Below are 26,301 nucleotides of genomic sequence, written 5' to 3' on the forward strand. Positions count from 1 at the left end.
TATTGTGTTATGCACATACAATGTTTAAATAAGCGCTCATTAAAGTACACATCGCTTAATAAACATAGTCAATTATATGGAGATTTGGACCGAGATCACAGTGTAGTATCTACACTTCAATTTCTTGTTCTGTGTCAGTGGGGGAGAAGTCCTTCACGACTGAGACAATTTTTAATTTTTGTTCCTTTTCCCCACGTTAAAAAACGACCCTGGTGTCATACTCTGTCCCGTGGGGAGGCATTGTAAATAGGAACTTTGTAATAAAAACAAAGTATAAGAAAGAGTTGATTATATAAAGTTAACTTTCGAGACTGGATGCTTCTCAAAAGTATTTATATGGTTCGCATTTCTTGTTACAGTTCACAATATTTTTATTCTTGTTCTAAGTTATGATCATTTGAAATCAGTTTTGTGTTCACTTTTTTTTCTGGTTTTTCGTCCCTTTTTTATTTTGATTCACCTTATTTATATTTTCCCAACGAAATGTCTCATGGACTCAAATGTTGCTAGTAAAATGTAGATTAAAAAGTAGAACTTGAGTTTACTTTTGGCAGACTTGTAATACTCGCTTCCCTTATGTGGTGTACCGTGGAAACTGAGTTACAAGTCTCCCTTATTCGATAGTATTTGCAATTAAATTTGCATTATCCTAAAATCCTCAGATTCAATAGGCAATGTTTCTTTTTTTTAGTTTTTTGTTTTTTTACAAGGTGGTCACCACTTATCAAGGCCCGGAGGCAACTATGGGATAAAGGTTATTGCATGTACAGTACGTTAGTGTTGAGATTTGATAAAGTGTATACTTAAGGGGCGGTTCATCAGGAATTTATGTTGGACTTGAAAACATCCAGGTTGTAGTTAGGTGGGAAATAGCTAGACAGAATAGAGTTCCACAGGCGTGCACTTCTAAGAAAGAAGCTTTGTTCATGGAATCTACGTTTTGGTTTTGGTACAGATAAAGACGGGAGAAATTTTTGACAGTGGTTTCAGCTAGACGGGTGTTTTTTGTGAAAAATCGGCGAGGAGGGACCAAGGATTAGAGTTCAGACGGGCACCTGTCATGGAAGTAACGATAAAACAAAGGCAGGCTCGAAACGTCTCTTCTGTGGGAGAGAGGTTGCAGGGAAGAGAAAAGGGCACTCCCCACTAAGCTACGAAGTCTATTTTGTACTCTGTCAAGGCAGGATAGGCTGTTTTTAGCAGCTCCTGTGCAGATGTGGCAACAGTACTCCAACCTTGGACGTACTTGGCTTTTATATGAGTACAGAATTGCGTCAGCAGTGAGATATCTTCTGGAGCGGTAGAAGGATCCCACCATCTTTCCAGCGACCTTGGCAAATGACTTGATGTACGTGTTTCATTTCAGATCAGGAGTAAAGGTCAAGCCCAGAAGCTTATCACAGCATGGAGCTTCCCCTAGTCGAGGGTCGTCTATTTCAATTGATGCCAGATGGGGATCAGAGCGTTGATGATGTAAAGATAGGAGCTTGGTTTTTGATGCATTAAAAGTAACCAGCCGCCTCTTCCTCCACTGTACCACGCGCTCAAGATCAGAGGAGAGAGAATCAGAGAGAACTTTGTAATTTATGGTCTTAGATTTGTTGCCATAGATGGTCGTGTCATCAGCATAGATGTCCACGAATGATTTAAGTATGTGTTTGGGGAGATCATTGATGTAGCGCAGGAAGAGAGTTGGGCCCAGGATGAACCCCTGAGGGACTCCAGAATTAATACTGTAGGCCTCTGATTTCTGCCCAGCAACCACTACTCTTATAAGCCTAACAGAGAGAAATGGTTTAATGATCGAGAAAACATTTCCAGTTATACCGTAGCTGGAAATCTTGTGAAGTAGGCCCTTATGCCATACTTTATCAAATGCTTTTGATATGTTAAGAGAAATTACCCTAGAGAGGAAGCCTTTGTTGAGAGATTCACTAATTCTATGAGATATAACCGTTAGCATATCTGCTGTAGATCTAGCAGAACGGAGACCATATTGTGTGTCACTAAGAAGGTTATTTCCGCAGAGGTGGTTGACTACTACTCTATTTAATATGGATTCCATCAACTTACTGATGACACACGGGAGACTTATTGGTCTGTACTGAGAGGGAGATTACTTACCACCTGAATTCTTAAATACAGGACATACTGATGAGGTTTTCCAGGGTGTTGGGAAGCACTTCTCTTTAAGATAACGCTTAAACAGTTTTGAAAGCAATTTCTGGTTGAAGCTTTTTTCATTACTATAATTGGAATGCCGTCAGGGCCAGTTGCTTTACTGGAATCAAGGTTCTTGATAAGCTTAGCGACCTCACGCACAGATATTTGTATGTTGCATTGCGTGTTGTCTGTTATAGGAGGAAATACGTAGAGTATTATTATTGTGTTTTGTTAATATTTCCTCGACTATTGGCAAGCGTCCTATGCGTGCTTACACTTCTGTCTCTTCACTGTGAACTTCTTACACTCAATATCTACTTTTGTGTCGCTTTTTTTATATAATTGTTTGTTAACACTTTGAAGCGTTTCTCTAATTGTATCTTTATATCCTCTTCAAGTTTTCTCCTTTTCATCGTCAATACCTGCTAAGGTTTGGGCTGTACTATTTCTTTACATATTTCACATGCGCTCCTTCGAGCAGGTTATTTTCTCTACAAACTCATGTCTATTAACTTTTAGAATTTTGTGATAGTGTGCTGCACGCACTTACGATGCCGTTAACCAGATTTTGTTTTCATACACACGGCCTACATTTACCGCTTTACTGAGTTCTATTTTATCTATTTTAACTTGTGTGTCGTCCATTCTGATTGTGCTGATTACTGCAGCTGTCATAGCGATTTTATTTACTCACTAGGAGGACTATTACTATTTATTGCTCCCCAGTAAGATGTCTATTGAGATATGATTGATGCAAAGTCATTCAAAGTTTACAACGATAACTTTTGGAAATCATTTTATATAATCATAACAGCCGTTTACTATGATTTTTTTTTGGTTGAAAGCCATCCTTAATTTGCTCGGGAATTTGACGGGTAATAATCATATTTTTGGGGTTTAGTATAATCTTTTCTGCGTTCTTCCATATTCCTTGATAGTTTTATGACCTTATTCTGCGATTCGCGCCGGTGTATGTGGCAACATATATGTGGGGTTTGGGGTAATTTTATTTCTTTACAGAAGAGGGGGGCATCTGCTGATCTCTTTTATGTGAAATTCAGTTTCCTTGGCTTCCTGTGACGTTCATCTTATGTTTATGTTCTATGCATTCTTCTTTTACTTTTTACTTTATAATTATCCTTCTTCTTCTTCTTCTTCTTCTTCTTCTTATTATTATTATTATTATTATTATTATTATTATTTACTAACTAACTAGGTGTAGTCACCTATGCAGCCATCTTTTGAGACAACTTGTGGTGTTCTCTGGGGTCTGATTGACTGCAAGTCTCCTCAGACTACTAGTACTCTCCAACTCTTTCGAGAAGCTTTGCAAAATAATTTGCGTTATCGCAACAGCCGCTTACTGTTTATTTCTCGATGGCAGCGACCATTAGTCTTCACTGGCATTTGGGTGGCAATAAGCCTCCCCAAGGCCCCAATCATCTTTGCACTAATCCAGCGGAGGTCATGTTAGTGCTTTCTCTCCTCTGCCTTTCCATCCTCCTTTATCCTCATTATTTGCCGTGGTGCCTGTTTATGACGACACTAATAAGAACAAACAAATATAAAAAGAAAAATTGGCGTGGTATCTTACAATTATATACTTTCAGTTTTCATAATTCCATGTGATGGTCCTTTGTGTTTGTTCATCTGCAGCCGGTTCTGTGTCCAGTTTGTGTGCAGTTTATGTGCGGTGTTCGTTTTCACATTCCAGGGTTTTTCTTAATATTACTGCAGTTTTATTATTGAAATTCTTGTATATTCTTAGTCTTCCTTCTGATTCCTATCTCTCCCATTCTTTTTCCGATGTTTTTCGGTATCGTTCATAGCACTCCTTCTATTAGTGGTGTTATTTTGACTTTCTTCCTTTACTGTGTATTTGTCCGCTTTTTCATCTCCTTGATCTTCACTCTGAGGTCTGCTGAATGGGTAAAATCAACAATCAAGCAGAAATGTTCCTTCTTGCTAGTAATTATGACATCTGGTTTTCTTGCTTGGATGGGTTTATCCGTATGGATATCGATGCCCCATAGAATCTTGTGACTTTCACTTTCCTGGACTGCTACTGGTTTGTGCTTGTATCATTTATTGGTGTTTTCAAGATACAATTGTTTGCTTACTGTCCAATGTACTGCCTTTCCCACTTGATCGTGTCGTTTTTTATATTCTCTTTTGGCAAGTTGCTGCATTCACTTATATGATTTGTTGTTTCGTCTTTTTGTCCGCAGAGTCTGCATTTGCTGTTTTCCTGTTTCTTGTCGAGTTTTGCTTTGATGTGTTTGGTTCCGATCGTTAACGAGTGCAGCTATTATCAATGATTCAGTTTCCCTGTTTCCAGTATGTTTTTCGTCATCATTATGCGACATTTTGCCTTTTCAATTCCTCTACCATTAAATACATACACCATTACACATGGGGACGGGGTCGTCTATCACACAGCAGACCATCCTGCCCCCAACCATCCTGTCTTCTTTGGTCCAACGTATAGACAGTCCAGAGTATCTTATTAGTGACACTGTCCACGTGTTTATTCCTTTAATTAGGTTTCTATTATATAGTCTAGTTTCGAGGAGTTTTCTTGTTGCTCTTTTCCTAATTTCTCTTTCATTTCCGTGGCTTTGATGGCGGCTGATTTCAGCACTCCCAATATTTGTACCTATCGTGTTCACCTAGTTCCATCATCTGGGATTGCTTAGTCAGTTCTATACCTTCTGTTGCTTCTAGTTTTCGCATTCTCATGATTAGCAGTGCGCAATTTCCCATACCGAATTCCAATTCGAATATCCTGGCTAAAAGTTCCGGTCGGGTTTATCAGCGTTTCAAGGTCCGTCTTTTTTTCGCAAACAGTTTCAGGTTTCCCATGCACATTACGTTCATTCTGTCTTCTGTTTTAGTGTATTTGTACCCGCCTTGTTCCCCTAGTGCCGTTATTTCTGTTTAGTTAGGTAGTTCCATGCCTTCTGTCGTTTCCAGTTTTCCCTTTCTTATAACTAGTTGTGCGCACTTTTCCATTCTAAATTCCATTTGGATATCTTGGCTGAAGATCCTGGCAGTGTTAATTAGTGTCTCTAGCTCCTTTTTGGTCTTTACAAAAAGTTCAGATCGTCCGTTTACATCAGGTGGTTCATTTTTTCCTCTGTATTGGAGAACTTGTATCCGGCTTGGCACTTTCTCAGAATACTTTCAAGGGCATCATGGCTATGATGAACAGTAGTTGTGATAGTGAGTCTCCTTTGAAGATTCCTCTTTGTATGTTAATTTCTGTTATGTGTTGTCCATCAACTGTCAATTCCCGTGTCCCTGTTTTCATTGCATTTTCTATTATGCTGGTGTTCCCGCTTGGTATTTTATACATTTTTAGCCATTCTATTATCCATGCTTGGGGGATCCTGTCCTACGCTTTTTTGTAGTAAATCCATGCTATGGCTAAATTCTTTCTCCTCCTTTTTAGCTCCTTTAGGATATTTTGATCTATATATAACAGGTCATGTGTTCCTCTTTTTCGTTTTTGGCATCCTTTCTGCTCCTCGGGAATGAGTCCACGGTTATTCAGAGGGTGTTAGATTTGTTCCCTCAGTTGTGCTATCAGTATCTTCCACATAGTTGGTAAGCACGTGATTGGCCTATAGTTGCTATGTACCGTTCCTTCCTCCGTGTTCTTCTGTAGCAGTGTGGTTCTACCTTTTGTCATGCGGTTTCAGTGTTCTTGGTTCTATGTATTGTTTCATGTTTTGCCTTTGCAGAGGTTTGTCTGTCCCGCACTTGTTGCTCGTGAGTGTTAGTTTTCACATTTAAAAGGTTTCTTCTTCTTCTTCTTATTATTATTTTTATTATCACCATTACTATCATTATTATCGTAATTATCGTAATTATCATTATTATTATTATTATTATTATTATTATTATTATTATTATTATTACGATTATTATTAAAAATATGATTATTATCATTAATATCATCATCATTATCATTACTATTATTGTTATTACCATCATTATAATGGTTTTTATTATCATTATTATTATTCTCGTGATCATTATTTTTATGAAAGTGTCGATCTATCTATTTATCTATCTATTGCTGTATCTATTCATCTCTATCTATCTATCTTACTGGAGGGATAGACGGAAGATGAATATGTAGAATATTGATAAAAACTGTCAAAATATGGTAAAATCATATCATAGACAGGTTTACCGGAAGGTCTGGTAAGCTGATCGGATCTACGTGTATGTTACGTGGATCAGGATTGCTAGAGATTATAGAGAGTTGGAATTTTGACCTTGAGCAGGGCAGATGGTTTAACAGGTCGTCCCCCTCCACTGAGGAGTAAGCTGACGTGTGTGAAAATATTAACCTAGAATTATCACGCAAGCAAAGATATTAACTTTCCATTCTTCTGCGATCGACACCTGGAAAGTGAATAAAATCTACATAAAACCAACCAGCGTTCTTAAATGAATTTTCGGTTTCAGCCTTCCCTCCAAGAATAAAATGAATTCCAGGTGGACAAGATCAACGACGCATGAATGTAAAACACCCCCACACACACACCAGCATACACACATACAAACCCATATAAAAGATAATCACATATGAACAATTAGACATAATTATAACATAAACAGACCGCGACAACATAACTCAGGGTTAAAATAGTGAAGAAAGCCCCCAGACGTACCCCTCCACCGTACTGTATACCGATACTCTATGGCTGGCTGGGGTAGCTTCCGTACATTCATATCTGATTTACCTCTGCACTCCATTTTTAAAAAGGATGTGTCCTCTATAGTATCAGATCTGACCGAATGGTTAATTGCAGGCATAGACCAATTCATACCATCTAAAAAATTCCAACAAAAACCTAACAGCCAGCCATGGTTCTCCCCAGAATGTGCTGCTGCTATCGTGCACAGAAATCACTTTTTCCATAGCTACCAACGTAATAGATGCACTGAGACTAAAGCTGCTTTTAGGTCTGCCAGCAACCACTGTAAAAGAGTAATAAAAAATGCAAGAGAGCTATATGCCCAATCTGTTAAATCCAAGGTAGCTGATCAGCGGCTTGGATCCCACCAGTTTTGGCAAATAACAAATAGGATCCTGAACAGAAGTGTGCGTTCTATCCCAACCATTATCAATGGACCAGAGGTCATCTCGTCTGCGTCAGACAAGGCCAAACTATTTGCAAAGAACTTTGCAGCTAATTCTACCCTATGCGACGAAGGCCATCAACTCCCCATATTTCCTCCTATAACACAGAACAAGCTAGGTAACATAAAAATATCCGTGCATGAGGTCGCCAAGCTAATAAAGAACCTAGATTCCAGTAAAGCAACTGGCCCTGATGGCATCCCAATTATAGTGTTAAAAAAGCTTCAACCAGAACTTGCTCCCATACTTACGAAACTATTTAAGCGCTGCCTTAAGGAGAAGTGCCTTCCGACTCCCTGGAAGACCTCATCAGTTTGCCCTGTATTTAAGAATTCAGGTGATAAGTCATCTCCCTCTCAATACAGACCTAAAGTCTCCTGTGTGTTATGAGTAAGTTGCTGGAATCCATATTAAATAGAGAAATAGTCAACCACCTCAGCAGGAATAACCTTCTTAGTGACACACAATATGGTTTCCGCTCTGCAAGATCTACCGCAGATGTGATGACGGTTATATCCCACAGGATTAGTGAATCTCTTGACAAAGGCTTCCTTTCTAGGGCAATTGCTCTCGACATATCAAAGGCCTTCGACAAGGTATGGCATAAGGGTCTAATTCACAAGATTTCCAGCTACGGTATAACTGGAAATGTTTTCTCAATCATTAAATCATTTCTCTCCGATAGGCTCATAAGAGTAGTGGTAGATGGACAAAAATCGGAGGCCTGCAATATAAATGCTGGAGTCCCTCAGGTGTCAATCCTGGGCCCAGCCCTCTTCCTGATCTACATCAATGACCTCCCTAAACACATACTTAAATAATTCGTTGACATCTATGCTGATGACACGACCATCTACGGCAACACATCAAAGGCTGTAAATGACAAAGTTCTCTCTGATTCTCTCTCCTCTGATCTCGAGCGCGTGGTTCAGTGGGGGAAGATGTGACTGGTTACCTTTAATGCATCCAAAACAAAACTCCTATCCTTACATCATCAACGCTCTGATCCCCAGCTGGCATCAATTGTGATGGATGGCTCTCGTCTGGGTGAGGCCCCGTGTTTTGACAAGCTTCTGGGTTTGACCTTTACTCCTGATCTGAACTGGAACACGTACATCAAGTCTGTTGCCAAGGTCGCTGGAAAGATGGTGGGATCCTTCTACCGCTCCAGAAGATATCTCACTACGAATGCAATTCTCTATCTATATAAAAGCCAAGTACGTCCAAGGATGGAATACTGTTGCCATATCTGGGCAGGAGCTGCTAAAAACAGCCTATCCTGCCTTGACAGAGTACAAAATAGACTTCGTGGCTTAGTGGGGGATGCCCTTTTCTCTACCCTGCAACCTATCTCCCACAGAAGAGACGTTGCGAGCCTGTCCTTGTTTTATCGTTATTTCCATGGCAGATGCTCGTCTGAACTCCAATCTCTGGTCCCCCCCTCGCCAATCTTTCACGAAAAACACCCGTCTAGCTGAATCCACTGTGAAAAATTTCCCCCACTCTATATCTGTGCCTAAATCAAAACGCAGATTCCATGAACAAAGCTTCTTTCTTAGAACTGCACGCCTGTGGAACTCTGTTCCGTCTGCCTGCTTCCCTCCGGACTACAACTTGGTTGTCTTCAAGTCCAATGTTAACAAATTCCTAATGAACCGCCCCCTTAAGTAAACATATCAGCAAATCTCCTCACTAACGTAATGTACTTGCAATAACCCTTATCCCTGAGTGGCTTCCGGGCCTTGATAAGTGGTGATCACTGTGTAAAAAAAAAATAGACACGTATACACACAAGGATTAACCCTTCGCCCCAAGTATACATATACTTGCATGGTGATATGGTACACATTACACGACAGAACCATTTTTAGTATCCACATAACAGACCATGATATAACATTATTATCATCATTCGTATCGTTATTATCAGTAGTGTCATTATTATTAATATTAGTATCATTACTATCATTTTTATTTTCACTATTATTGATAATAATGTTATTATCATTATTATTATCATTACATTATAATCCATATTATCATCATATTAGTTATTATTATAATTATTATTAATAATTAATAATTATTATAATCATTATTATTATTTTTATTATTATTATTAATATTATTATCATTATTAATAATATTATTACTATTATTTTAATACTACAGTTTGGCTTAGTTTTTATGCAATACCATGTAAACCACTAATATTACACGCCATTTGCAACGTATATCTTCACACATAATCTACTGTCTTACATAAAATGAAACTACAGAAAATTAAAAACATCTGCATCGCGGCTTTTATTTTGCGATGTGTTAACGGCACAATCGCATGCAACCTATAAACCTCATCTCCGTTCTCACAAATTCATCGTCATTTTTATCGCCCACCACCACGAAACGATATTTTCGCTCATATCGTGCGGCGTAATTTATCACATCGTTACAAACACTTCCAATTATATGAAATATCCGGTTCTAAATAACGACACCGTTTCTACAAAGTGTTGGATACTGTTTAGAATTGCATTTGATTTGATACAGGAAAATTACGAAAGTGTTTCTCCCGAGTGTTGTTACAGTCATTTATAAAACAAACCGACATAGATGTTTATCGAATTGATGAACATCTGTTGTATGTTATTTATCAAATATGCATATGATATTACTAAAGTTAATTAAATACTAGCTTATACGTTCTTTTGTTAATTTTCCTGCAGGAAATTATATATCTAGATCAACTTTTCCTTCACCAAATTGATGTTTTCTACATGCTCTATATCAACAATATTTATTCTTCTGAAAATAGATGCAACAGGAAAGTGTAACAAGAGAGGCACCTAAGTCGCTTAGCAATAAACTATCCATTTTTTTCCAGAACAAAAAGATTAAGCTGAGGATGCTGGAATTCACACCACGGAGCAAAACTTTGTTGACGGAAGCCAGATTATCGCAGGCAGAATGGCCCAATCACTGTTGAACTGATTGCCGAAGATTCATCCTCCACTGGTAAGCTTGGCTTCTAAAACACGATTCCTTGGTATTTACGTTCTCTTTTAGTGGATTAAGATGAGCCACAAGGTTGCTATGTGGAATTACACATAAAAGATGGTGTACTAAAGCTTACTCGTGCAAGCACGCCGGCATTTCACCGATAGGAACGCCTCAAAGAGTAAGAGGTAAGATAACCTTTTATCAAGGTAAGATTATAAAGGTTGGGAGCGTGGATCTCTTAACACTAGCCAGAATCCTACTTTAGACTGACAGTAGAAATTCGACAATGCTTTTTTTTTTATCAGAGTGATTGTCTAAAACCCTTGGTGGGAGACTGGACGGTCTCACATGTTATTTCTCCACTTCCTTCGGGGGTAAAATGTAGGACCATATCGAAAGAGGAGGTTAAAAAGCCGGTGCAGGCGATGTGGTGCAATCTGGTCCTCATTGATCCAGTCATGAGAGCCAAAAGATACCGGCTAAGGTTTTATACTTCGCTATCATTAATTTTTTCCGATTACTAATTTTATCTTCCGTGTCATCTAAACAAACCGAAAGTTAGATTTAGTTATTTTACGGAAGCAATTCTTTTATATTTTGCATTGCTATATTTGTGGCCGTTTCGCTACCGGATGTAACCTCGTATTTTCATATGCATAATAAGTCCATATTAACTTAATTTACTTCTAAATAATACAAGAAGCATAAAATAGTAATATTCAACCAAGAAAATATAATTTCACGAATGATTTAATTCAAATAATGAACTTATTTTCTGTAAAATTGAAATACATCCGAAGGACTTTGAATAACATCTGCTATTATTTTTTTGCTAATGCAATCTTTTTCAAACTTTTACAGGGTGACCAAAAAAAAAACAGAGGACATTCCATTGTTTTTCTGGGCATTTTACAGTCAACGGAGAAAAAAGGGCAAATACCCTAGTGTTTGGATGTGATGTTTTGAATATAATAAACTAGTTATGACCAAAGTTTTATTTCATTCGGAAAAAACACTAAAAAAACGGGCCTATTTATAGTTGGGGCCTGTTTTTTGGGGTCACACTGTATTTCTACGAAGTAATTTACTGAAATGATGGTTGAAATATTTAATAAGAAACCAAAATCAGTATAATAGACTTAACATATAGAAAATAATTTATCAATGTATTACGTAAATCATCTTATATAAATAAACAATTGTTTTTATTATTCTGATAATGTTCTTACCGTTAATGTTATTTGCACAATGTATTGACTGAAAACAATTCAAATAATATAAACGGTCATCCCTCATCTCAAACATTCAGAATTGTAAAAAAAATAACTGTGTGAATAGAATTTTAACATCATGAAGTAATTCATGACATTAGCTGCTTTGTGAGTGTTTTTATAAGAAAGAGAAATATATACCACACTTCTTAATTGATCCATTTAAGTGTTCTGTTTGACTCATCTTCTATAATATAAATCCCAGCAAACTGTGTGTAATTGTGTGTCCGGTAAAAACCTTTTTAATCCACATTGAACAGGGATGAGCCTGGTATCGTAAGAAAGAGCGATCTCTCGGCCCAACAGTAACAAAATATAAAAATAAATCCTCGGTTAGTTCATGTAGCAATGTTTTGTTTGAAGGGGACAGGTGAAATCCTTAGTTTCAACGTTGTTTGGGCGATTCGTTGTTTCATTAAAAATTAAAACCAAGTCAACTTGCAACGTCATAACAGCTGTGTCGTCGTGGTCTGAACAATAACGTGTTCGATTCGAATATCAACTTTAATTATGCAGGTTCGCGTAAATTTTTTTTCTTCTTTTTTTTTTTGCTTGCAATATTTTGCTTTTGGTTTAGCTTCTGGCTGATGACATCCTAATCCAGTTTTTTTTTTAATAAAATTAAGATATCAAATTAAACCGTATTTTGCGACGGGTCTCACGCAAAAAAATACAAATACAAAATATATTAATGATCAGCACGTGCACGCTTATTATATAGAAAATGTATGAATGAAAATGTTGATAAATATTGATAATAATTAAGATCGTGGTAAGTTTATGAGTTAAATACAGAAGTATATATATATATATATATATATATATATATATATATATATATATAGACATCTAAATATTGCTTAGAAATGTTGATATACGATCATCATACCAAATTGAATTTCTATTGTCTTACGCGGCCATGTAAAGGATGAACGCGCGTGTAACACCAATGATAAAACTTACAGTAAAAAATAAAAATGGAGCAGTAATTAAATATATTCAAATTGTGTTGTAATTTTCTGTATTTACTTTTAACGTTTGCCACTGGTTAGAATTTAGATTGGAGATTACAGATGTCAGTAGCTGTATGTCAAGGAGACATATTTTGTAAAATGGCTTTTTAACATACTTGTATGTATCAATTTCTAAGCCCCTAGTCAACGGTGAAATAGCAGAGGATTCAAATATCTTTTCAGAGAAATATTCACCTAAAATGTTGGATTACCAGGTGCCAGGAATGACGTCAAAGAAATTTCGGTCAGACTTGAATGAAGATGCCCTGGAATGATGTTAAAGACGTCAAAATGGGGGACGTAGGATCTAAGGAGATTAGGTCAACTAGACTAACTGACATTTTAAGGCAATGCCTGGCGGAATGATTTAACGAAATGTGTGCCAATAAAATAGAGGGGCAGACTAAGAACAGGAGAGAATGAGAGATAGCGATGACGACGACGACGATGACGACAACGACGACGGGCAAGTTAGGCGACAATTTTTTTTTCTTCACTGCAAAACACACCAACCTCGCCACGCGCGCCATTCACTTATGAAATGACTGTCATTCTGAAATCGAGAAAGTTATTGTAGCGGAATTGGCAATAACCGAAATGGAAGAAATAAAGAGCTTACATCGGATACGTCTGTTGTTGTGTTGCGGACCGAGGGGAAGAGAGTTCAAAGATGACGTCCATGAGTTTTTACTGGCTTTGACCCCATGCAATTCTCGCAGAATCGCATGTGCTCTCGCGCAATTATGCAAATATATAATTCCAGGCCACTATAAAGGCACGACACTGGGAAGCACTCAGGCAGTGTTTTTGCAGATTGTGCGTAGCTGGTTCTGGCGGTTTGATTGTTCTTTGTGACGAACCACGAATCTGCGACAAGCGAGTTTTCTTCTGCCTTTTTTTTTCTATCTCCTTCTTCTTTCTCTACGGTCATTACAGCCAAGAAATCCCTCTCTTCTAGAAATGGGTGGCGCAGGGTGAAACTGAATATTTCCTATCTTTGTTCCTGATGTTTGCCTACTACATTTATTTTGAATAAACAAACTATTTTATAACCCGCTGCGTGCGTTGTGTAGATGTATCGAGACATCGTCATACGCATGAACACGAAAATATAACATACATAGACACGTAGGCAATATATAAATTCCATAATATATAATCCCCGCTATTCAAAAAAAAATATTCACAAATATCATCAGTCTTTCTCTGTTTATTCCACGTTGCTCATGCTGATCTTATCTTTTCAATCAGTTTTTGGGCGAGAATTTTGTAGCCAAGAGGTCAAAGTTGAAAGATTTGACCTTTGCAGACTCTACCAAACTGCTCCGCCAATTTTGAGTCTAAAAACTTGAAATTTTAGATTTAGGTTTTCCGAACATGAGTCAAACTTTTTAATATATATATACACACGCATATAGACAGTTTTAATATATATATATATATATATATATATATATATATATATAATATTTATATATATACATGCATATAGACATTTTTAATATATATATATATATATATATATATATATATATATATATATATATATATATATATATATACACGTACATGTACATGGGACCAGAGCAAAGCCGTGCTGAACTGTTAGTAAATAAATAAATCTAATTTGTTTAAATAATATTTTAAAAATTCAAAATTAAATGTTTTAATAAATAAATCATTTTCTGTAGAAATCGCTCCGGACAAATTATGAAGCAATTTTATGTAAGGAACTAAAAAGTCTACTTCAAAGTCAAAGACTTGACTGCGAAAAGTGTTGGATTGAATAGATTCTGATCCCCAAAAAACAGCAAGTTTCCCCTCATTATCAGAAACATCGTTTATGCAAAGGTTACGCTGTTGCCGAAAGTAACTCCCAAATCTTCTTTCTACTCTCTTTAAATTATAATATGGGGTCGAGTTAGTAAGAAACCATTGAGAATAAAATCCCGGTCATATTTTTTGTGTTCTTCTTCCTTGCATCTTTATAATTTTCTCACCCATTCTTTATTTTTTCAACTGTATAACTAATGAGCTCTTATAGTTCATCCGTTTTATTTATATAATATTATTGTTCTTATTTTCGTTTTTTTTCTTTTTAATTCATTTGCATATCCATATACCTATGTAAACATCGATGTAAATACTTTGTTATTGGACAGCACCAATACAGGAAACAACCACATACGGAATAGGTAACTGATCGAAACGAAAATGTGCTTAAAAGCTCTTATTAAAATTTCTTATTGCGCAATTCATTGTCGTTTCGATGCAGTAGAGATTCAATTTATTTACTTCTCAGGAGAGCACAAATATACGCGAAATAACATAAAGAAACATACCATATACCAAGGTTTCATGTATGATACGAAAAGAAACTGTAATCTTAGGGAGATATCAATCATACCAGTTATTATAGGTGCAACAGGGCTTATGAAGAAGAACTTGAAGTCTCATCTAACTAATATTCCTGGTGAACCAAATGCAAAAGAGATCCAGACAATTGCACTTAAGGGAACAACAAGAATACTAAAAAGAGCTCTCGGTTGGGTTCAATAAAAAGCATGGCAATGTTGGCAGCTGGTTTGGCTGGCCCATACACAGCGTTACAATCTTAAAACGAAGAAAAAACAAAACAAAAAGCGAAATCAGGTTTTTAATGCTTCTCAAAAAGGGCACTCTGGTTTGGGACAGAGTTCAAAATTTACTCCGTCAAGAATGACATCTCATTCACTAACCAAAGAATCAGGCAGATTAGATGAAGCAGTAGAACAGGCACCACACGTCGCTCTTAAATAAATCAACATTTACGAAATATAAACTTACCTTAAGTCTGGCTAATTCATCTTTCGTGACGGCTGAGTGATAAGAAAGCATCTGTTTATAAAAGAAAAAATGAGGAGCAATTTATTATTAACGTAGTCAATAGACGACGGGACAGTTTTTTTACATTACATTTAACTTTCTGCATATTACCACAGGAACATAGTGCGAAATAACGGGACTCCAAACGAATATTGTTGCGTGTCAATAAGGACGTTAACGCGACACTAACTTGAACCAACTTGCTTGTGTTCAAGTTAAGTGCAGAGAGGTCGAAACTCGTTGACTAAGAACGGGCGTGTTACACCTGCGTGCTGACGAGGCAAGCCAGTGTATGTTGAGTGTAAGTTGTGCTTACAGGATACTACCCCCCCACACACACACATACACCTCAGTATATGAGGTTGACGCACGTTGGTTTTTTGGTAATCGCAAAAATACAATCAGAGAGTCCTTTAGTAATCAGTCAGTCAGAACGAGAGATTCTTGATTAAATATAAGAAAACGAAAAAAGAGATCCGAATCAAGGTTTTTTTGGGGAAGGAGAAAAATCGAAATAGAAACCGTCTCCAAACAATAATAGTCCAGTTGTGTTTTGGGGAGTATACGGTACTCGTCGCGAGGAACATCGATCAGAGAAAGGAGAAAAATACGCGTCGTAAGATATCTATATAATTGGTATATATGTGACACACACACACACTTATGACTGTATACATATATGTGCAGATACAAAGACAGAAGATCACGGCAATGTCATAAGTATATAGACACAATACCAGAATATATACACCATCCAGCATACAGATACATAACAGGTATTAGATCAAAGAAGTTATTAGGATTAAAGTTTTAACTTATCTGGAGACTTTTATGATGAAGATTTGCTGTTTGTCAAGTTTATGTCGCATTAACCAGTTTTATGCCGTAACGATGTTGAAGCCTTATTAAGATCATTGTTCCCAACTAATGTCGTCAGCCCGTTCACAGAAGCCTGACAGCTGTTCAACTGTGAATTGAATATTAAACTATTTCAATTTATTTTTCACTGGCGAAAAGAGACGGGCCTCCAGCGTTTCCCGGTGTGAGACCACGCTTAAATATATTTTACTTCATGCAGATTTCGTATTCATTATTAAAAGGCACATCCTCTATTGAATACGCTATGTATAGTGCTGATTTCAAAAGTTTGAAAAAATGATTTTGGTAATATCAGCTGTAATGGAAACCGAAATACGCAGCGCTCCAGTCGCGTTCCCTACCGTTTGGGCTACCGACGGATAGATAATAAAAATTTTACAGTAAACCACTTCAAGCTGTGAATGAATTTGCGCATTCATAATACTAATAGAAATATGTTAGCAAATTGAAATAAACATTTAGTGTTTCAACTTGTCAACATATTTCTCTACGCGTTATTCATCAATCCAATGAAAGATTTTACTCGTTATAAACCATCCGTGGTGTATAATTACTATTTCCTGTTCATTGCAGTTTTATGTGAGCAATATTTTAAGACTTCATCGCTTTAATATTTTCACACACACACACACACACATGCTTAAGCTACTGCTCATATAACATGTGTGTGTGTGTCTGCTGTTTTATATATAGGGGTGTGTTATATTTCTAAAGACTTTCTGGATTGAAGTGAGGCACACAACAATATTCTCGAATTCCGTGCCGCATCTTGAATTTAAGTTTAATCACATGAAACTTCTAATAATTGCAAACATTAATTAAAATAATTAATTGAAATAAATAAATGTATAAACATATACGAACTATAAAGCTCGGTTTCTAATGATGACAACAGCATATTCTTTTCCTTGTTTTGATTCTCAGGTATATATTCATTGTTATCTTATACGTTTTTATGTAGAGTGATGTGATCCTCGGTTGATTAATTGTTTCTAATTGTGTCGGATATATACTTGAGAGTAAAAATAATGGAACGAATATGCTTTCGTCATGGACTTAGTGATAACTTACTTTTTCTAGTAACATCTTCCAACTGAAAATTAAAGATCAACACAATCTATTTGCTATAAAACATGGCATTGATGCCTCCGTTCAGTCTCAAGCGACAATGGATGTTCGTTATAAGGGTAGCTGTGAGTCTAATGATGAGGCAAGGGTTGTGAAATCACAACCACATTTCTCCAGTCGGTACTGCTTAAGTCCAGTGACAAGGAAAATTCAGCGTAGCTGGAAACAATTTTGAGATAAGCGGAGAGCACATACAGCACCTGGATTGTCTAAAATGTCACTCAGTTTTTTTTTACTAACCAGACGCAATATTGCTTAACTTCGATGGTCTAGCGGGTACCGGTGTGTCGATATGATTAGGCTGTAGAAAACGTGGCATATGCAGACAATATCACGCGAATGAATAGAGGGTTATAATTCTTTAACTAATTCATAATAATGGATCAGCAAATCAAAATGAATGTGTTTGTTAGCATATTATGCAAGTCACATACTTTTCATCTGTAGCTGGCGTATATTATTTTTTAGTTCATATTTCGATCTGGCAGCACCGGGTATATATATATATATATATATATATATATATATATATATATATATATATATATATATATATATATATATATATATATAGTTTCCCGCAAAAGTTTACAATACACATTTGAAGCTGGCAGTTTTTGTTTTGTATTTCTAGCTTCTAAATGATATTGAAACTTTTTATAAACATAGAAATTGTATTGGGACTAACATAGGAACAGTGGGAAAATAAAAAAAAAATATTTAACACAACGCGAAGAGAAAACTCAATAATTAGCACCGCAAAAGATTACAATACATCTCAAATTCATTAGATTTTTCAATAATTTTATGACGGTTTATCATGGTAAAACGCTTAGAAGCTTCTAGAATGTCGAGGAATATGCAATATTGTTGTGAGACCGGATCGCACCCAATAATGGACTCATCCAGATCCTATATAATCAGCTCCTAAGGATATTGAACCTCGGAGAGCGAGATCTTACTGAAACCTGCAACTACTACTATTCTCTTTATATTTCGGTTCGTTGCGATGAAAACAGTACTAATTAACTCGAGAATGGAAACAATTTATCGTTTTTATAATCAACTAAGAAGCAAGAAATAAAGAATATATGTCTGGCAGTGTTCTTAGATATGTTTGGGAAATAAATTCATTTGATAAGTATCGAAAATCGAAAAAAATCCAATTTTTAAAATAGTTTTAACAGAGGGAATATCTTACGTTACATCGGTGAGGGAAAAAACAAAATCTCAGCAAATCATTTCTCAATAAGTGGGCAACGCCGGACGTTTGAATGCAAATTATTAGACCAAATTTACAAATTGACAGGAATATTAAAAAGGAAAACTATATTCTTTATTTCTTGCTTCTTCGTTGATTATATAAACGATAAATTGTTGCCATTCTCGAGATAATTAGTACTGTTTTCATCGCAACGAACCGAAATACTCATGAACACAACTGTCTCAGAGGACATCGATCGAATCTGGGGGATTGGGACGAAAAATAGTTTTTGTTGGTGATTGTGCTTCTGTTGTTGTTAATTTTGTTGCCGTTATTAGTAGTAGTAGTAGTAGTAATAATAATAATAATAATAATAATAATAATAATGAAGAAGAGGGTAAATGATCTGAATAGATAAAGGAACAATCTAGGGCGAATTCAAGCATAAGTTAAAGGACGATGGAAAAAATGCAATCAAACGAACTGGATAGGCAATACACACGGAAGATCAATGGGGTTTAATACCACTCTGGAAGAAATGAAGCAGCGAATTAATGCAAACGCTCCCAAGACTAAAATGCATACTAAAATAACCTAACAGTTTAACGACAAAAATTTATTCAAGACAAACCAGTCAAGGTGCTTTAGAAATCTTGAAGAGCGTAAAACTAATATAGTTGCACTTAAATCACTTAACTGGTCAAGTGCATGGTCAAGACAAACTTTCAACAAGGATGATAATGAATATGTAGATAGACAAGTGAAAGCAAGAATATATCTGCATTTTTGTAGTTAAAGAAACAAATACTCATGTGCATGGCTTGACGAAATACATGGGTATTGTTTGCGATCTTTCACAGGAATCCACGACGTCTCTCTAGATGGATGTGTTAAATTGTACCAGATACTTAAATGACTTGGAGTAAGAAGGACGATTTTAGTCATGGGAGATCCTACAAAATGACTGGATGTTAGAAATTACAGACCAATTGCTTGTGTGAACTTGTTATGGAAACCTATTATCAGTGATATTCTGTACAAAAGTTTCTGGGCATTTTGAAATTAATTATTGACAACCAATTGAGCAAATATGTGGCAGGAAAAAGTGTTAAAGAATAAAAGACCATCTATCGATCAATAAATGTATTTTAAAGAACTGAGAAATGACCACAACTATGAACAGTTCGAAAGCTAAACTTGGTATCAGATGAAAAAATAATAGCTGCAATCTACATAAAAATGATTAATCTTCAAAGTAGATTCCTTGTCACACCTTGTACTAGTGATACCACCCAAACCATTGACTTATGTACCATGAGAGACAATGATGGGGTACCAAGTGGAGAAGAATGGACTGAAATTGTGTCGCAAAACTAGTGAGTAAACTGACTATCTGGTTCAAAATGTACAGAGGTGGAATGACTACATTAGTATAGAATTTTGAATTTCTAAATGCACAGTCGTTGCGGGTTAAGGTAAGGGTTGGAATTGCTCTTAAACGATGGAAAAGAGAATCCCCAAAAGGAATCAATTTGCAAAACAGTGAAAGATTAGCGGATGCTGGTGATGATTCAGACCTGAACGTGCTTTAATTCACACGATTTTCAGTAAATGAAATAAAAGAGAAGACGAAGAAATGTATATGCAGAGACTAAAACTAATCCTAAAACCTTAACTGAATAGTGGGAACCTGTTCACAACCATCAATGCATAGGATGTTGCTGTAATTGTGTACAGTGCAGCTCTTGTATGATGGACACATCAGTAAATGAAATAGTTGGATAAAGTCACACGGAAATTATTAGTTAAGTATGACGCACTCTACCTAAATTATGATTTGCTTAAGCTGTACAGCACAAGGGAGAAAGGGCGAAGAGAGCGGATTTGGATTAAAAAATGTCTCGGGAGAGAGTATAGAAGTGTGCACCGCTAATTGGCGCACAGTGATGAAGTGTTACTTCCAGCAATAGCGATAGAGGAAGAGCTAGATAAAGAATCATTTGGAAAATATGCAGAAGTAAAAGAAAGAATCGAAACAGAATAAATCATTAAGTTAAGACAAATGAAACCGTGTTGTCATTTCAGTTTGTTACGTAGATGTTAAAATACTAGAACACGTGGTGTTTTCTGTAAAAATATAACTTAAAAAGAGAAATAGATAACTTATATCTGCTACTGATTCGAAAGCATTAAATACAAATGCAACCAATAGACGCATCTACGAAAAGGGCACCTTTCTTAACTAACTTGTGTGTGCATGTGTTTCCCCTTAAACTAACGCTATAATAAGTGAGGAGGATCAAGGAGGATGGAAGGTAAGAGGAGAGGAATCATTAGCAAGACCTCTGATGTATTAGTGCTAAGAGGACTGGCATCTTGGGGAGGCTTATTTCCACTCGAATTTCAATGAAGACCAATGATCGCCGTTAACGAAAAATCAAGAGTAACCGGATGTTGCTATAACGCTAATTTATCTGCAAAAGTTGAGAGTACTGGAAATCCGAGACTCCAGAGAACACCACAAGTTGTTCTCAAAAAGAAATCTTTCATGATGACCTGTGTGACTATTCCTAGTGAGTAAATAATAATAATAATAATAATAATAATAATAATAATAACAACAACAACCACAATTGTTTGCTCAAATAAGGCGAATGCGTCTACAAATCACTTACAGAATATTTAACACTCATAAGTAAGTGAACAGGAGTAATAGAAGCAGGAAAAGATGAAGAAGAAGAAATGTGGAAAGAAAATGAAAGAAGAAAAGAAAAGACAAATATAAAACTTGAAGGGAACTTCATTCAGTTATTCATTTAATTGGCAAAGAATAAACACACAAGCGATTGCCATTTAGAAGAGGGAAAATCAGTGAGGATTTAGGAGGCTATGTAGAAAGAGAAACTATGCAGGGTAAAACCGTGGTGGTTCGATTAGCACCTGTCCAAGACCGTCTGGAAGCCCTGTAGAATGCGCTGGTTAACGATCTCATCAGGTAGCTGATTCCACAGAGATGCCACTTGAACCGAGAACATTGATTGGCATCGAAGCATCCGGCACCGTCGAATATAGACATTTTACACGTACTGATGGAGCCCGCGCTCCGGGCAGAGGTAAAAATCACGTTCCAGTCTAGGCTGAGCCGTTCATGAAAGATGTTAAATGCGAGGATGTGGTCGCCTGGAAGCCTCCTGCGCTTAAGGAAAAAAGACTTAGAGGCCCTAAACGTTGTTCATAGAATAGACCAAAAAGGCAAGCGACCATCCTCGTCACCAGACGTCGAATCCGTTCGAGACGCTGGGCGTCCGTCACGTCATGGAGATGCGGCCTGAATACTATAATCGAGAATCAGGCGCGCCAGGAAGATGTAGATGAGACAGAAAATGGAAGGCGTGAGACGAACAAAGGAGCGGCGTATGATGAACAGGCCTTGTTAGAAGCGGTGATAGAGTGTTTAGAGGATGAATATGTGAAAAGACGGAGGTAGTTTGAATCGTTTGATTTGTCTATAGTATAAAACTAAAAACTCAACTTTCGCTAATTGTCTTCGAAAACTGTTTTCGTTTATAAAAATCCAAATATTTCAAGTAAAACCAATGGAGTCTACTTAATTGAAAATTCGCATTAATTAAAATATCCAAGAAAATTACGATAAAAAACAAACAATAAAGTCGATAATTAAGTATTAATGAAAACGGTTTTCGAAGACAATTAGCGATAATTGAAAGTTTAGTTATTTCTTGTGGATAGAATCCGTGAAGCAAACTTGCGGCAGGAATGAAGATGTATATAAAAAAAAAAATAAAGTTATAAGAAGATCAGCACAAGAAAGGTAAAGAGCAATGATAAAAAAATCACAAAGAAAGAAAAAAATGATGACAAAAAAAGAAGAAAACAGAACAGGTGTAGAGTAATAAAAAAAATCTATGTGAATAAATAAACGAGAAAATATAGAAGTGAAAAGAAAAGAGAAAAAGGGGAAAAAAGAAAAAGTGTAAACAAAACAAGATAGAATCTGAAAGTAAGGAAATATAGGAGCAAATGCAATAATAATAATAATAATAATAATAATAATAAAGACAGCTGAAAAAAGGCAGAAGAAAAAACACGATATATACAAAAATGAAAAAAAGAAGCAGAATGTAACTAATTTCTGACGTCTTGCGTGAGAAGTCATAGTAAGTACAAGAAACAATAGATGACAATTGGGAGTTGTTGTAGAAAAAAAACATAAATAAGTATCTCGTTCCTTGTTTTATTTTTATAGTTAATGTACAAACATGCACACCATAAAATGGACGGAAGTAGAACATTTTTTGATAGAAATTAAACAGCTTTATTTAATTGTATTTTAGTTCAGAAAACAAATCGCGGACGAAAATGAACTATATGCAAATGCAGACTCGGTGGACAAAGAGACGAAACGATAAACCATATAGTAAGCGAATGCAGCAAACTTGCCCAAAAGGAATACAAAAAACAGGCATGACCAAGTGGGCAGGGTGGTACACTGGGAATTGTGTAAACGACTGCATTTTGAGCGTACAAACAAATGGTACAAGCATAAACTTGCAACAGCACTCGAAAACGAGAACCACAAATTCCTATGGGGCATGGACATAAAGACGGAAAACCCCATCCAAGCATGAAGACCAGATGTCGTAATAATTAACAAGAAAGAAAAATCCTGTCTAATCGCGGACTTTGCAGTCCCAGCTGATCACAAGGTGACTATGAAAGAAAAGGAGAAACGAAGCAAATACACAGAGCTAGCCAGAGAGTTAAAAGGGATTTGGATGATGAAGAAAGTCCAAATAGTACCAATAATAGTAGGAGCAATAGGAACAATCCTGAAAAACTTCGAAAAAAGAAGTCAGAAATCGGAATCAGAGGAATAACTGCAAAAGTACAACGACTAACGATAATGAAAACGACTGAAATATTAAAGAAAACCCTTGAATGCCGAGAATAATACAAGACAATATAACGAATAAGCGTTACAGGGAATGAAGAACACCGAAACTGCATATTTACAAGTTCTACACCCAGTCATCATGCACTCCCCCCATTGTTTCATAACCGATCCCCCCTCCAAAAAAAATGATACCAAAGGGCCGAGAAGGGTCAATAAGGACTGAAAGACTGAGGAGCGAGCGCCAATCAGACCTCGGCTGGACAAGCGCAAAGAGAACTTGGACCTTGAGTGCCACTCAAATTCCAGCATAAACCAATGGCCACTACCAGCGAGAAATCAATGGTAAGCGGCTGTTGCGATGATGCAAATTCATTTGCAAATGTTATCGAAGTATGTGGAGAGGTCTGGACGTCTGTGGAGACTTGTTGTCACTCAGCTTCCAGAGAATACCACAGGTTTCCAATCAGATCGTTTGTTGACTTGTGTGAAAGCTCCATGTGAGCCAATAATAATAATGACGACAAGCAGGACCTGTTAAAATTACATAGCGACATCTTTTATATGTAATATATTGTTGTTGGACATTCTGTGGAGGTTAATTTTGAACGGCGATCCCGCGATCTTATTGTAACCCTTATGTCAAAACTGTAAAAGTATTTCTTTAAGAAATTATGTTAATGTAGTGTAAAAATGTATCCGGTTATTACGGTTTATCTCCATCATCCTTATAAGAGTCGATGACAAATTTTCATTGCATGGACACCCGGTGCGAACGGAAACCACACGATGTCATTATACCATCTTTAGACAGAATATATACTACTCTTAGTGGTATATTTTAATTTCACGTACGGGCCAAAAGCGACATCGTTTATTTTTATTTTATTTTATTTTTTACATTAAGTCTCCGGTGATCGGGAGATCCTATTTATTAAAAAGGAAGATAGAAGGTGATAACATACGACAAACAGTAAATTAACGTATCAAAATATTAATGTAATGTTCGTAGTATGTAATTACTTTCTATGTTCCCTTTTAATAATTATTTATAATCTGGAAACCGTGACACACGGATTCAAGAAAATTCATACCGAATGGTTGTAAGCTTCCCTACCCCTAATATAGTGTTATCATCAATTATAACCATACGTAAATGTCAGGAAGCTTGGAAAGACAACAAAAAAACACACACACACATACTAATCAGATCTCTACTGGATTAATGCGAAGAACACAGGGGCGTTGGGAAGACTTATTTCCTTCCAAATTCTAGTAAATGCCAATGATCATTGCCAGCAAGAAAACAATGATAAACTGCTATTGTGATAATGCAAATTCATTTGCAAAAGTTATCGAAATACATTTAGAGTTCTAAATATTTGGCTAGATTTGTTATCACAAAGATCGCAGGGAACACCACATGTGTTCGTCAGTAAGTAATCTCTGATGATGACATGTGTGAGAACTGTTTGATGATGATGATGATGATGATAATAATAATAATAATAATAATAATAATAATAATAATAATAATAATAATACGCCGGCAACAGTACTTTAAAACGAGAATCACAAAATTCCAAGGGATATGGACATACAAACTGATAAACCCACCCAATCAAAAGACCAGATGACGTAATAATTAACAAGAAAAAAAATCCTGTCAAATCGTAGACTTTTCTGTTTTAGCTGACCACAGGGTGGATATCAAAGAAAGGGAGAAACGGAGCAATACACAGAGCTAGCCAGGGATATGGAAGATGAAGAAAACCAAAATAATACCTATAATAGTAGGAGCGCTAGTAACAATCCAGACATCTTTGAAAAAAGACTGGGAGAATTGGAATCAGAGGAATGACTGGAAAAATACAACGAACAACAATAATAAAAACAGCTGAAACCTTTTGAATGTGGGGACTAACACAGACGAATCAAAATCGTAGACCAGACAAACTGTTAAAGAGGCAAAACGTGAAGCGCCACATGGAACCAAGAACATTGAAGGAGGAAGGAAAGACAGAGGAGTGAGCACTGACCAGATCTCAACTGTATGTGTACGAAAATAACTGGGACCTTGGGGAGGCTTATTGCTACTCAAATTCAAGTAAAGACCAATGGCAACTGCTAACGAGAAATCAATGGCAAGCAGCTGTTGAGATAATGCAAATTTATTTGCAAATGTTATCGGAAGTTGTGGAGAGTATTGGAAGATCTGGGAGACTTGCTGTCACTCAGCTTCAAGGGAACACCACAGGCTGTATTCAATGGTATCTTTAATAACCTGCGTTAAAGCTCTATGTGAGCCAATAATAATAATAATAATAATAATAATAATAATAATAATAATAATAATAATATGTTTTACTATTATGATTATTAATATTAGTTACAAGAGAGCATACAGCTCAAACCATACAGACATGCATAACTTATTTATTGAAAATAAATGAACAACATTCAAAATAAATGTAAAGTTGGTGAATGGAATTGACAAGTGGCGGTGTACAACTGAAATGATAAGAATATAAGAATATAAGAATATATGAATATATCTTCACACATTTTTGTTATAAACATACCCCTGCTCAACAACATGCACAGCTAATATGATATTGTCTAGAGATTTACTGGCATGAGACAGAAACGAACTTTTACGAGTATATCGATGATTTGCAAGGATAGAACAACTCATAGCTACAACTACAATT

The 26,301-nt window shown here is 36.3% G+C and overlaps 1 protein-coding gene across 1 annotated transcript in view; it reads right to left on the bottom strand.

Moving 5' to 3' along the window:
* LOC145258141 (dual 3',5'-cyclic-AMP and -GMP phosphodiesterase 11A-like) overlaps positions 1-26,301 on the bottom strand; it is a 1,328,815-nt gene that overhangs the window by 416,677 nt on the left and 885,837 nt on the right. The window contains exon 11 of the mRNA XM_080115926.1: positions 15,429-15,479. Within this exon, the coding sequence (XP_079972052.1) occupies positions 15,429-15,479 (51 nt within the window). The remainder of the gene's footprint in view (positions 1-15,428; positions 15,480-26,301) is intronic.

This window comes from Euprymna scolopes, chromosome 33, assembly GCF_053919585.1.
Source record: "Euprymna scolopes isolate OS-2025 chromosome 33, ASM5391958v1, whole genome shotgun sequence".
Lineage (NCBI taxonomy): Eukaryota > Metazoa > Mollusca > Cephalopoda > Sepiida > Sepiolidae > Euprymna > Euprymna scolopes.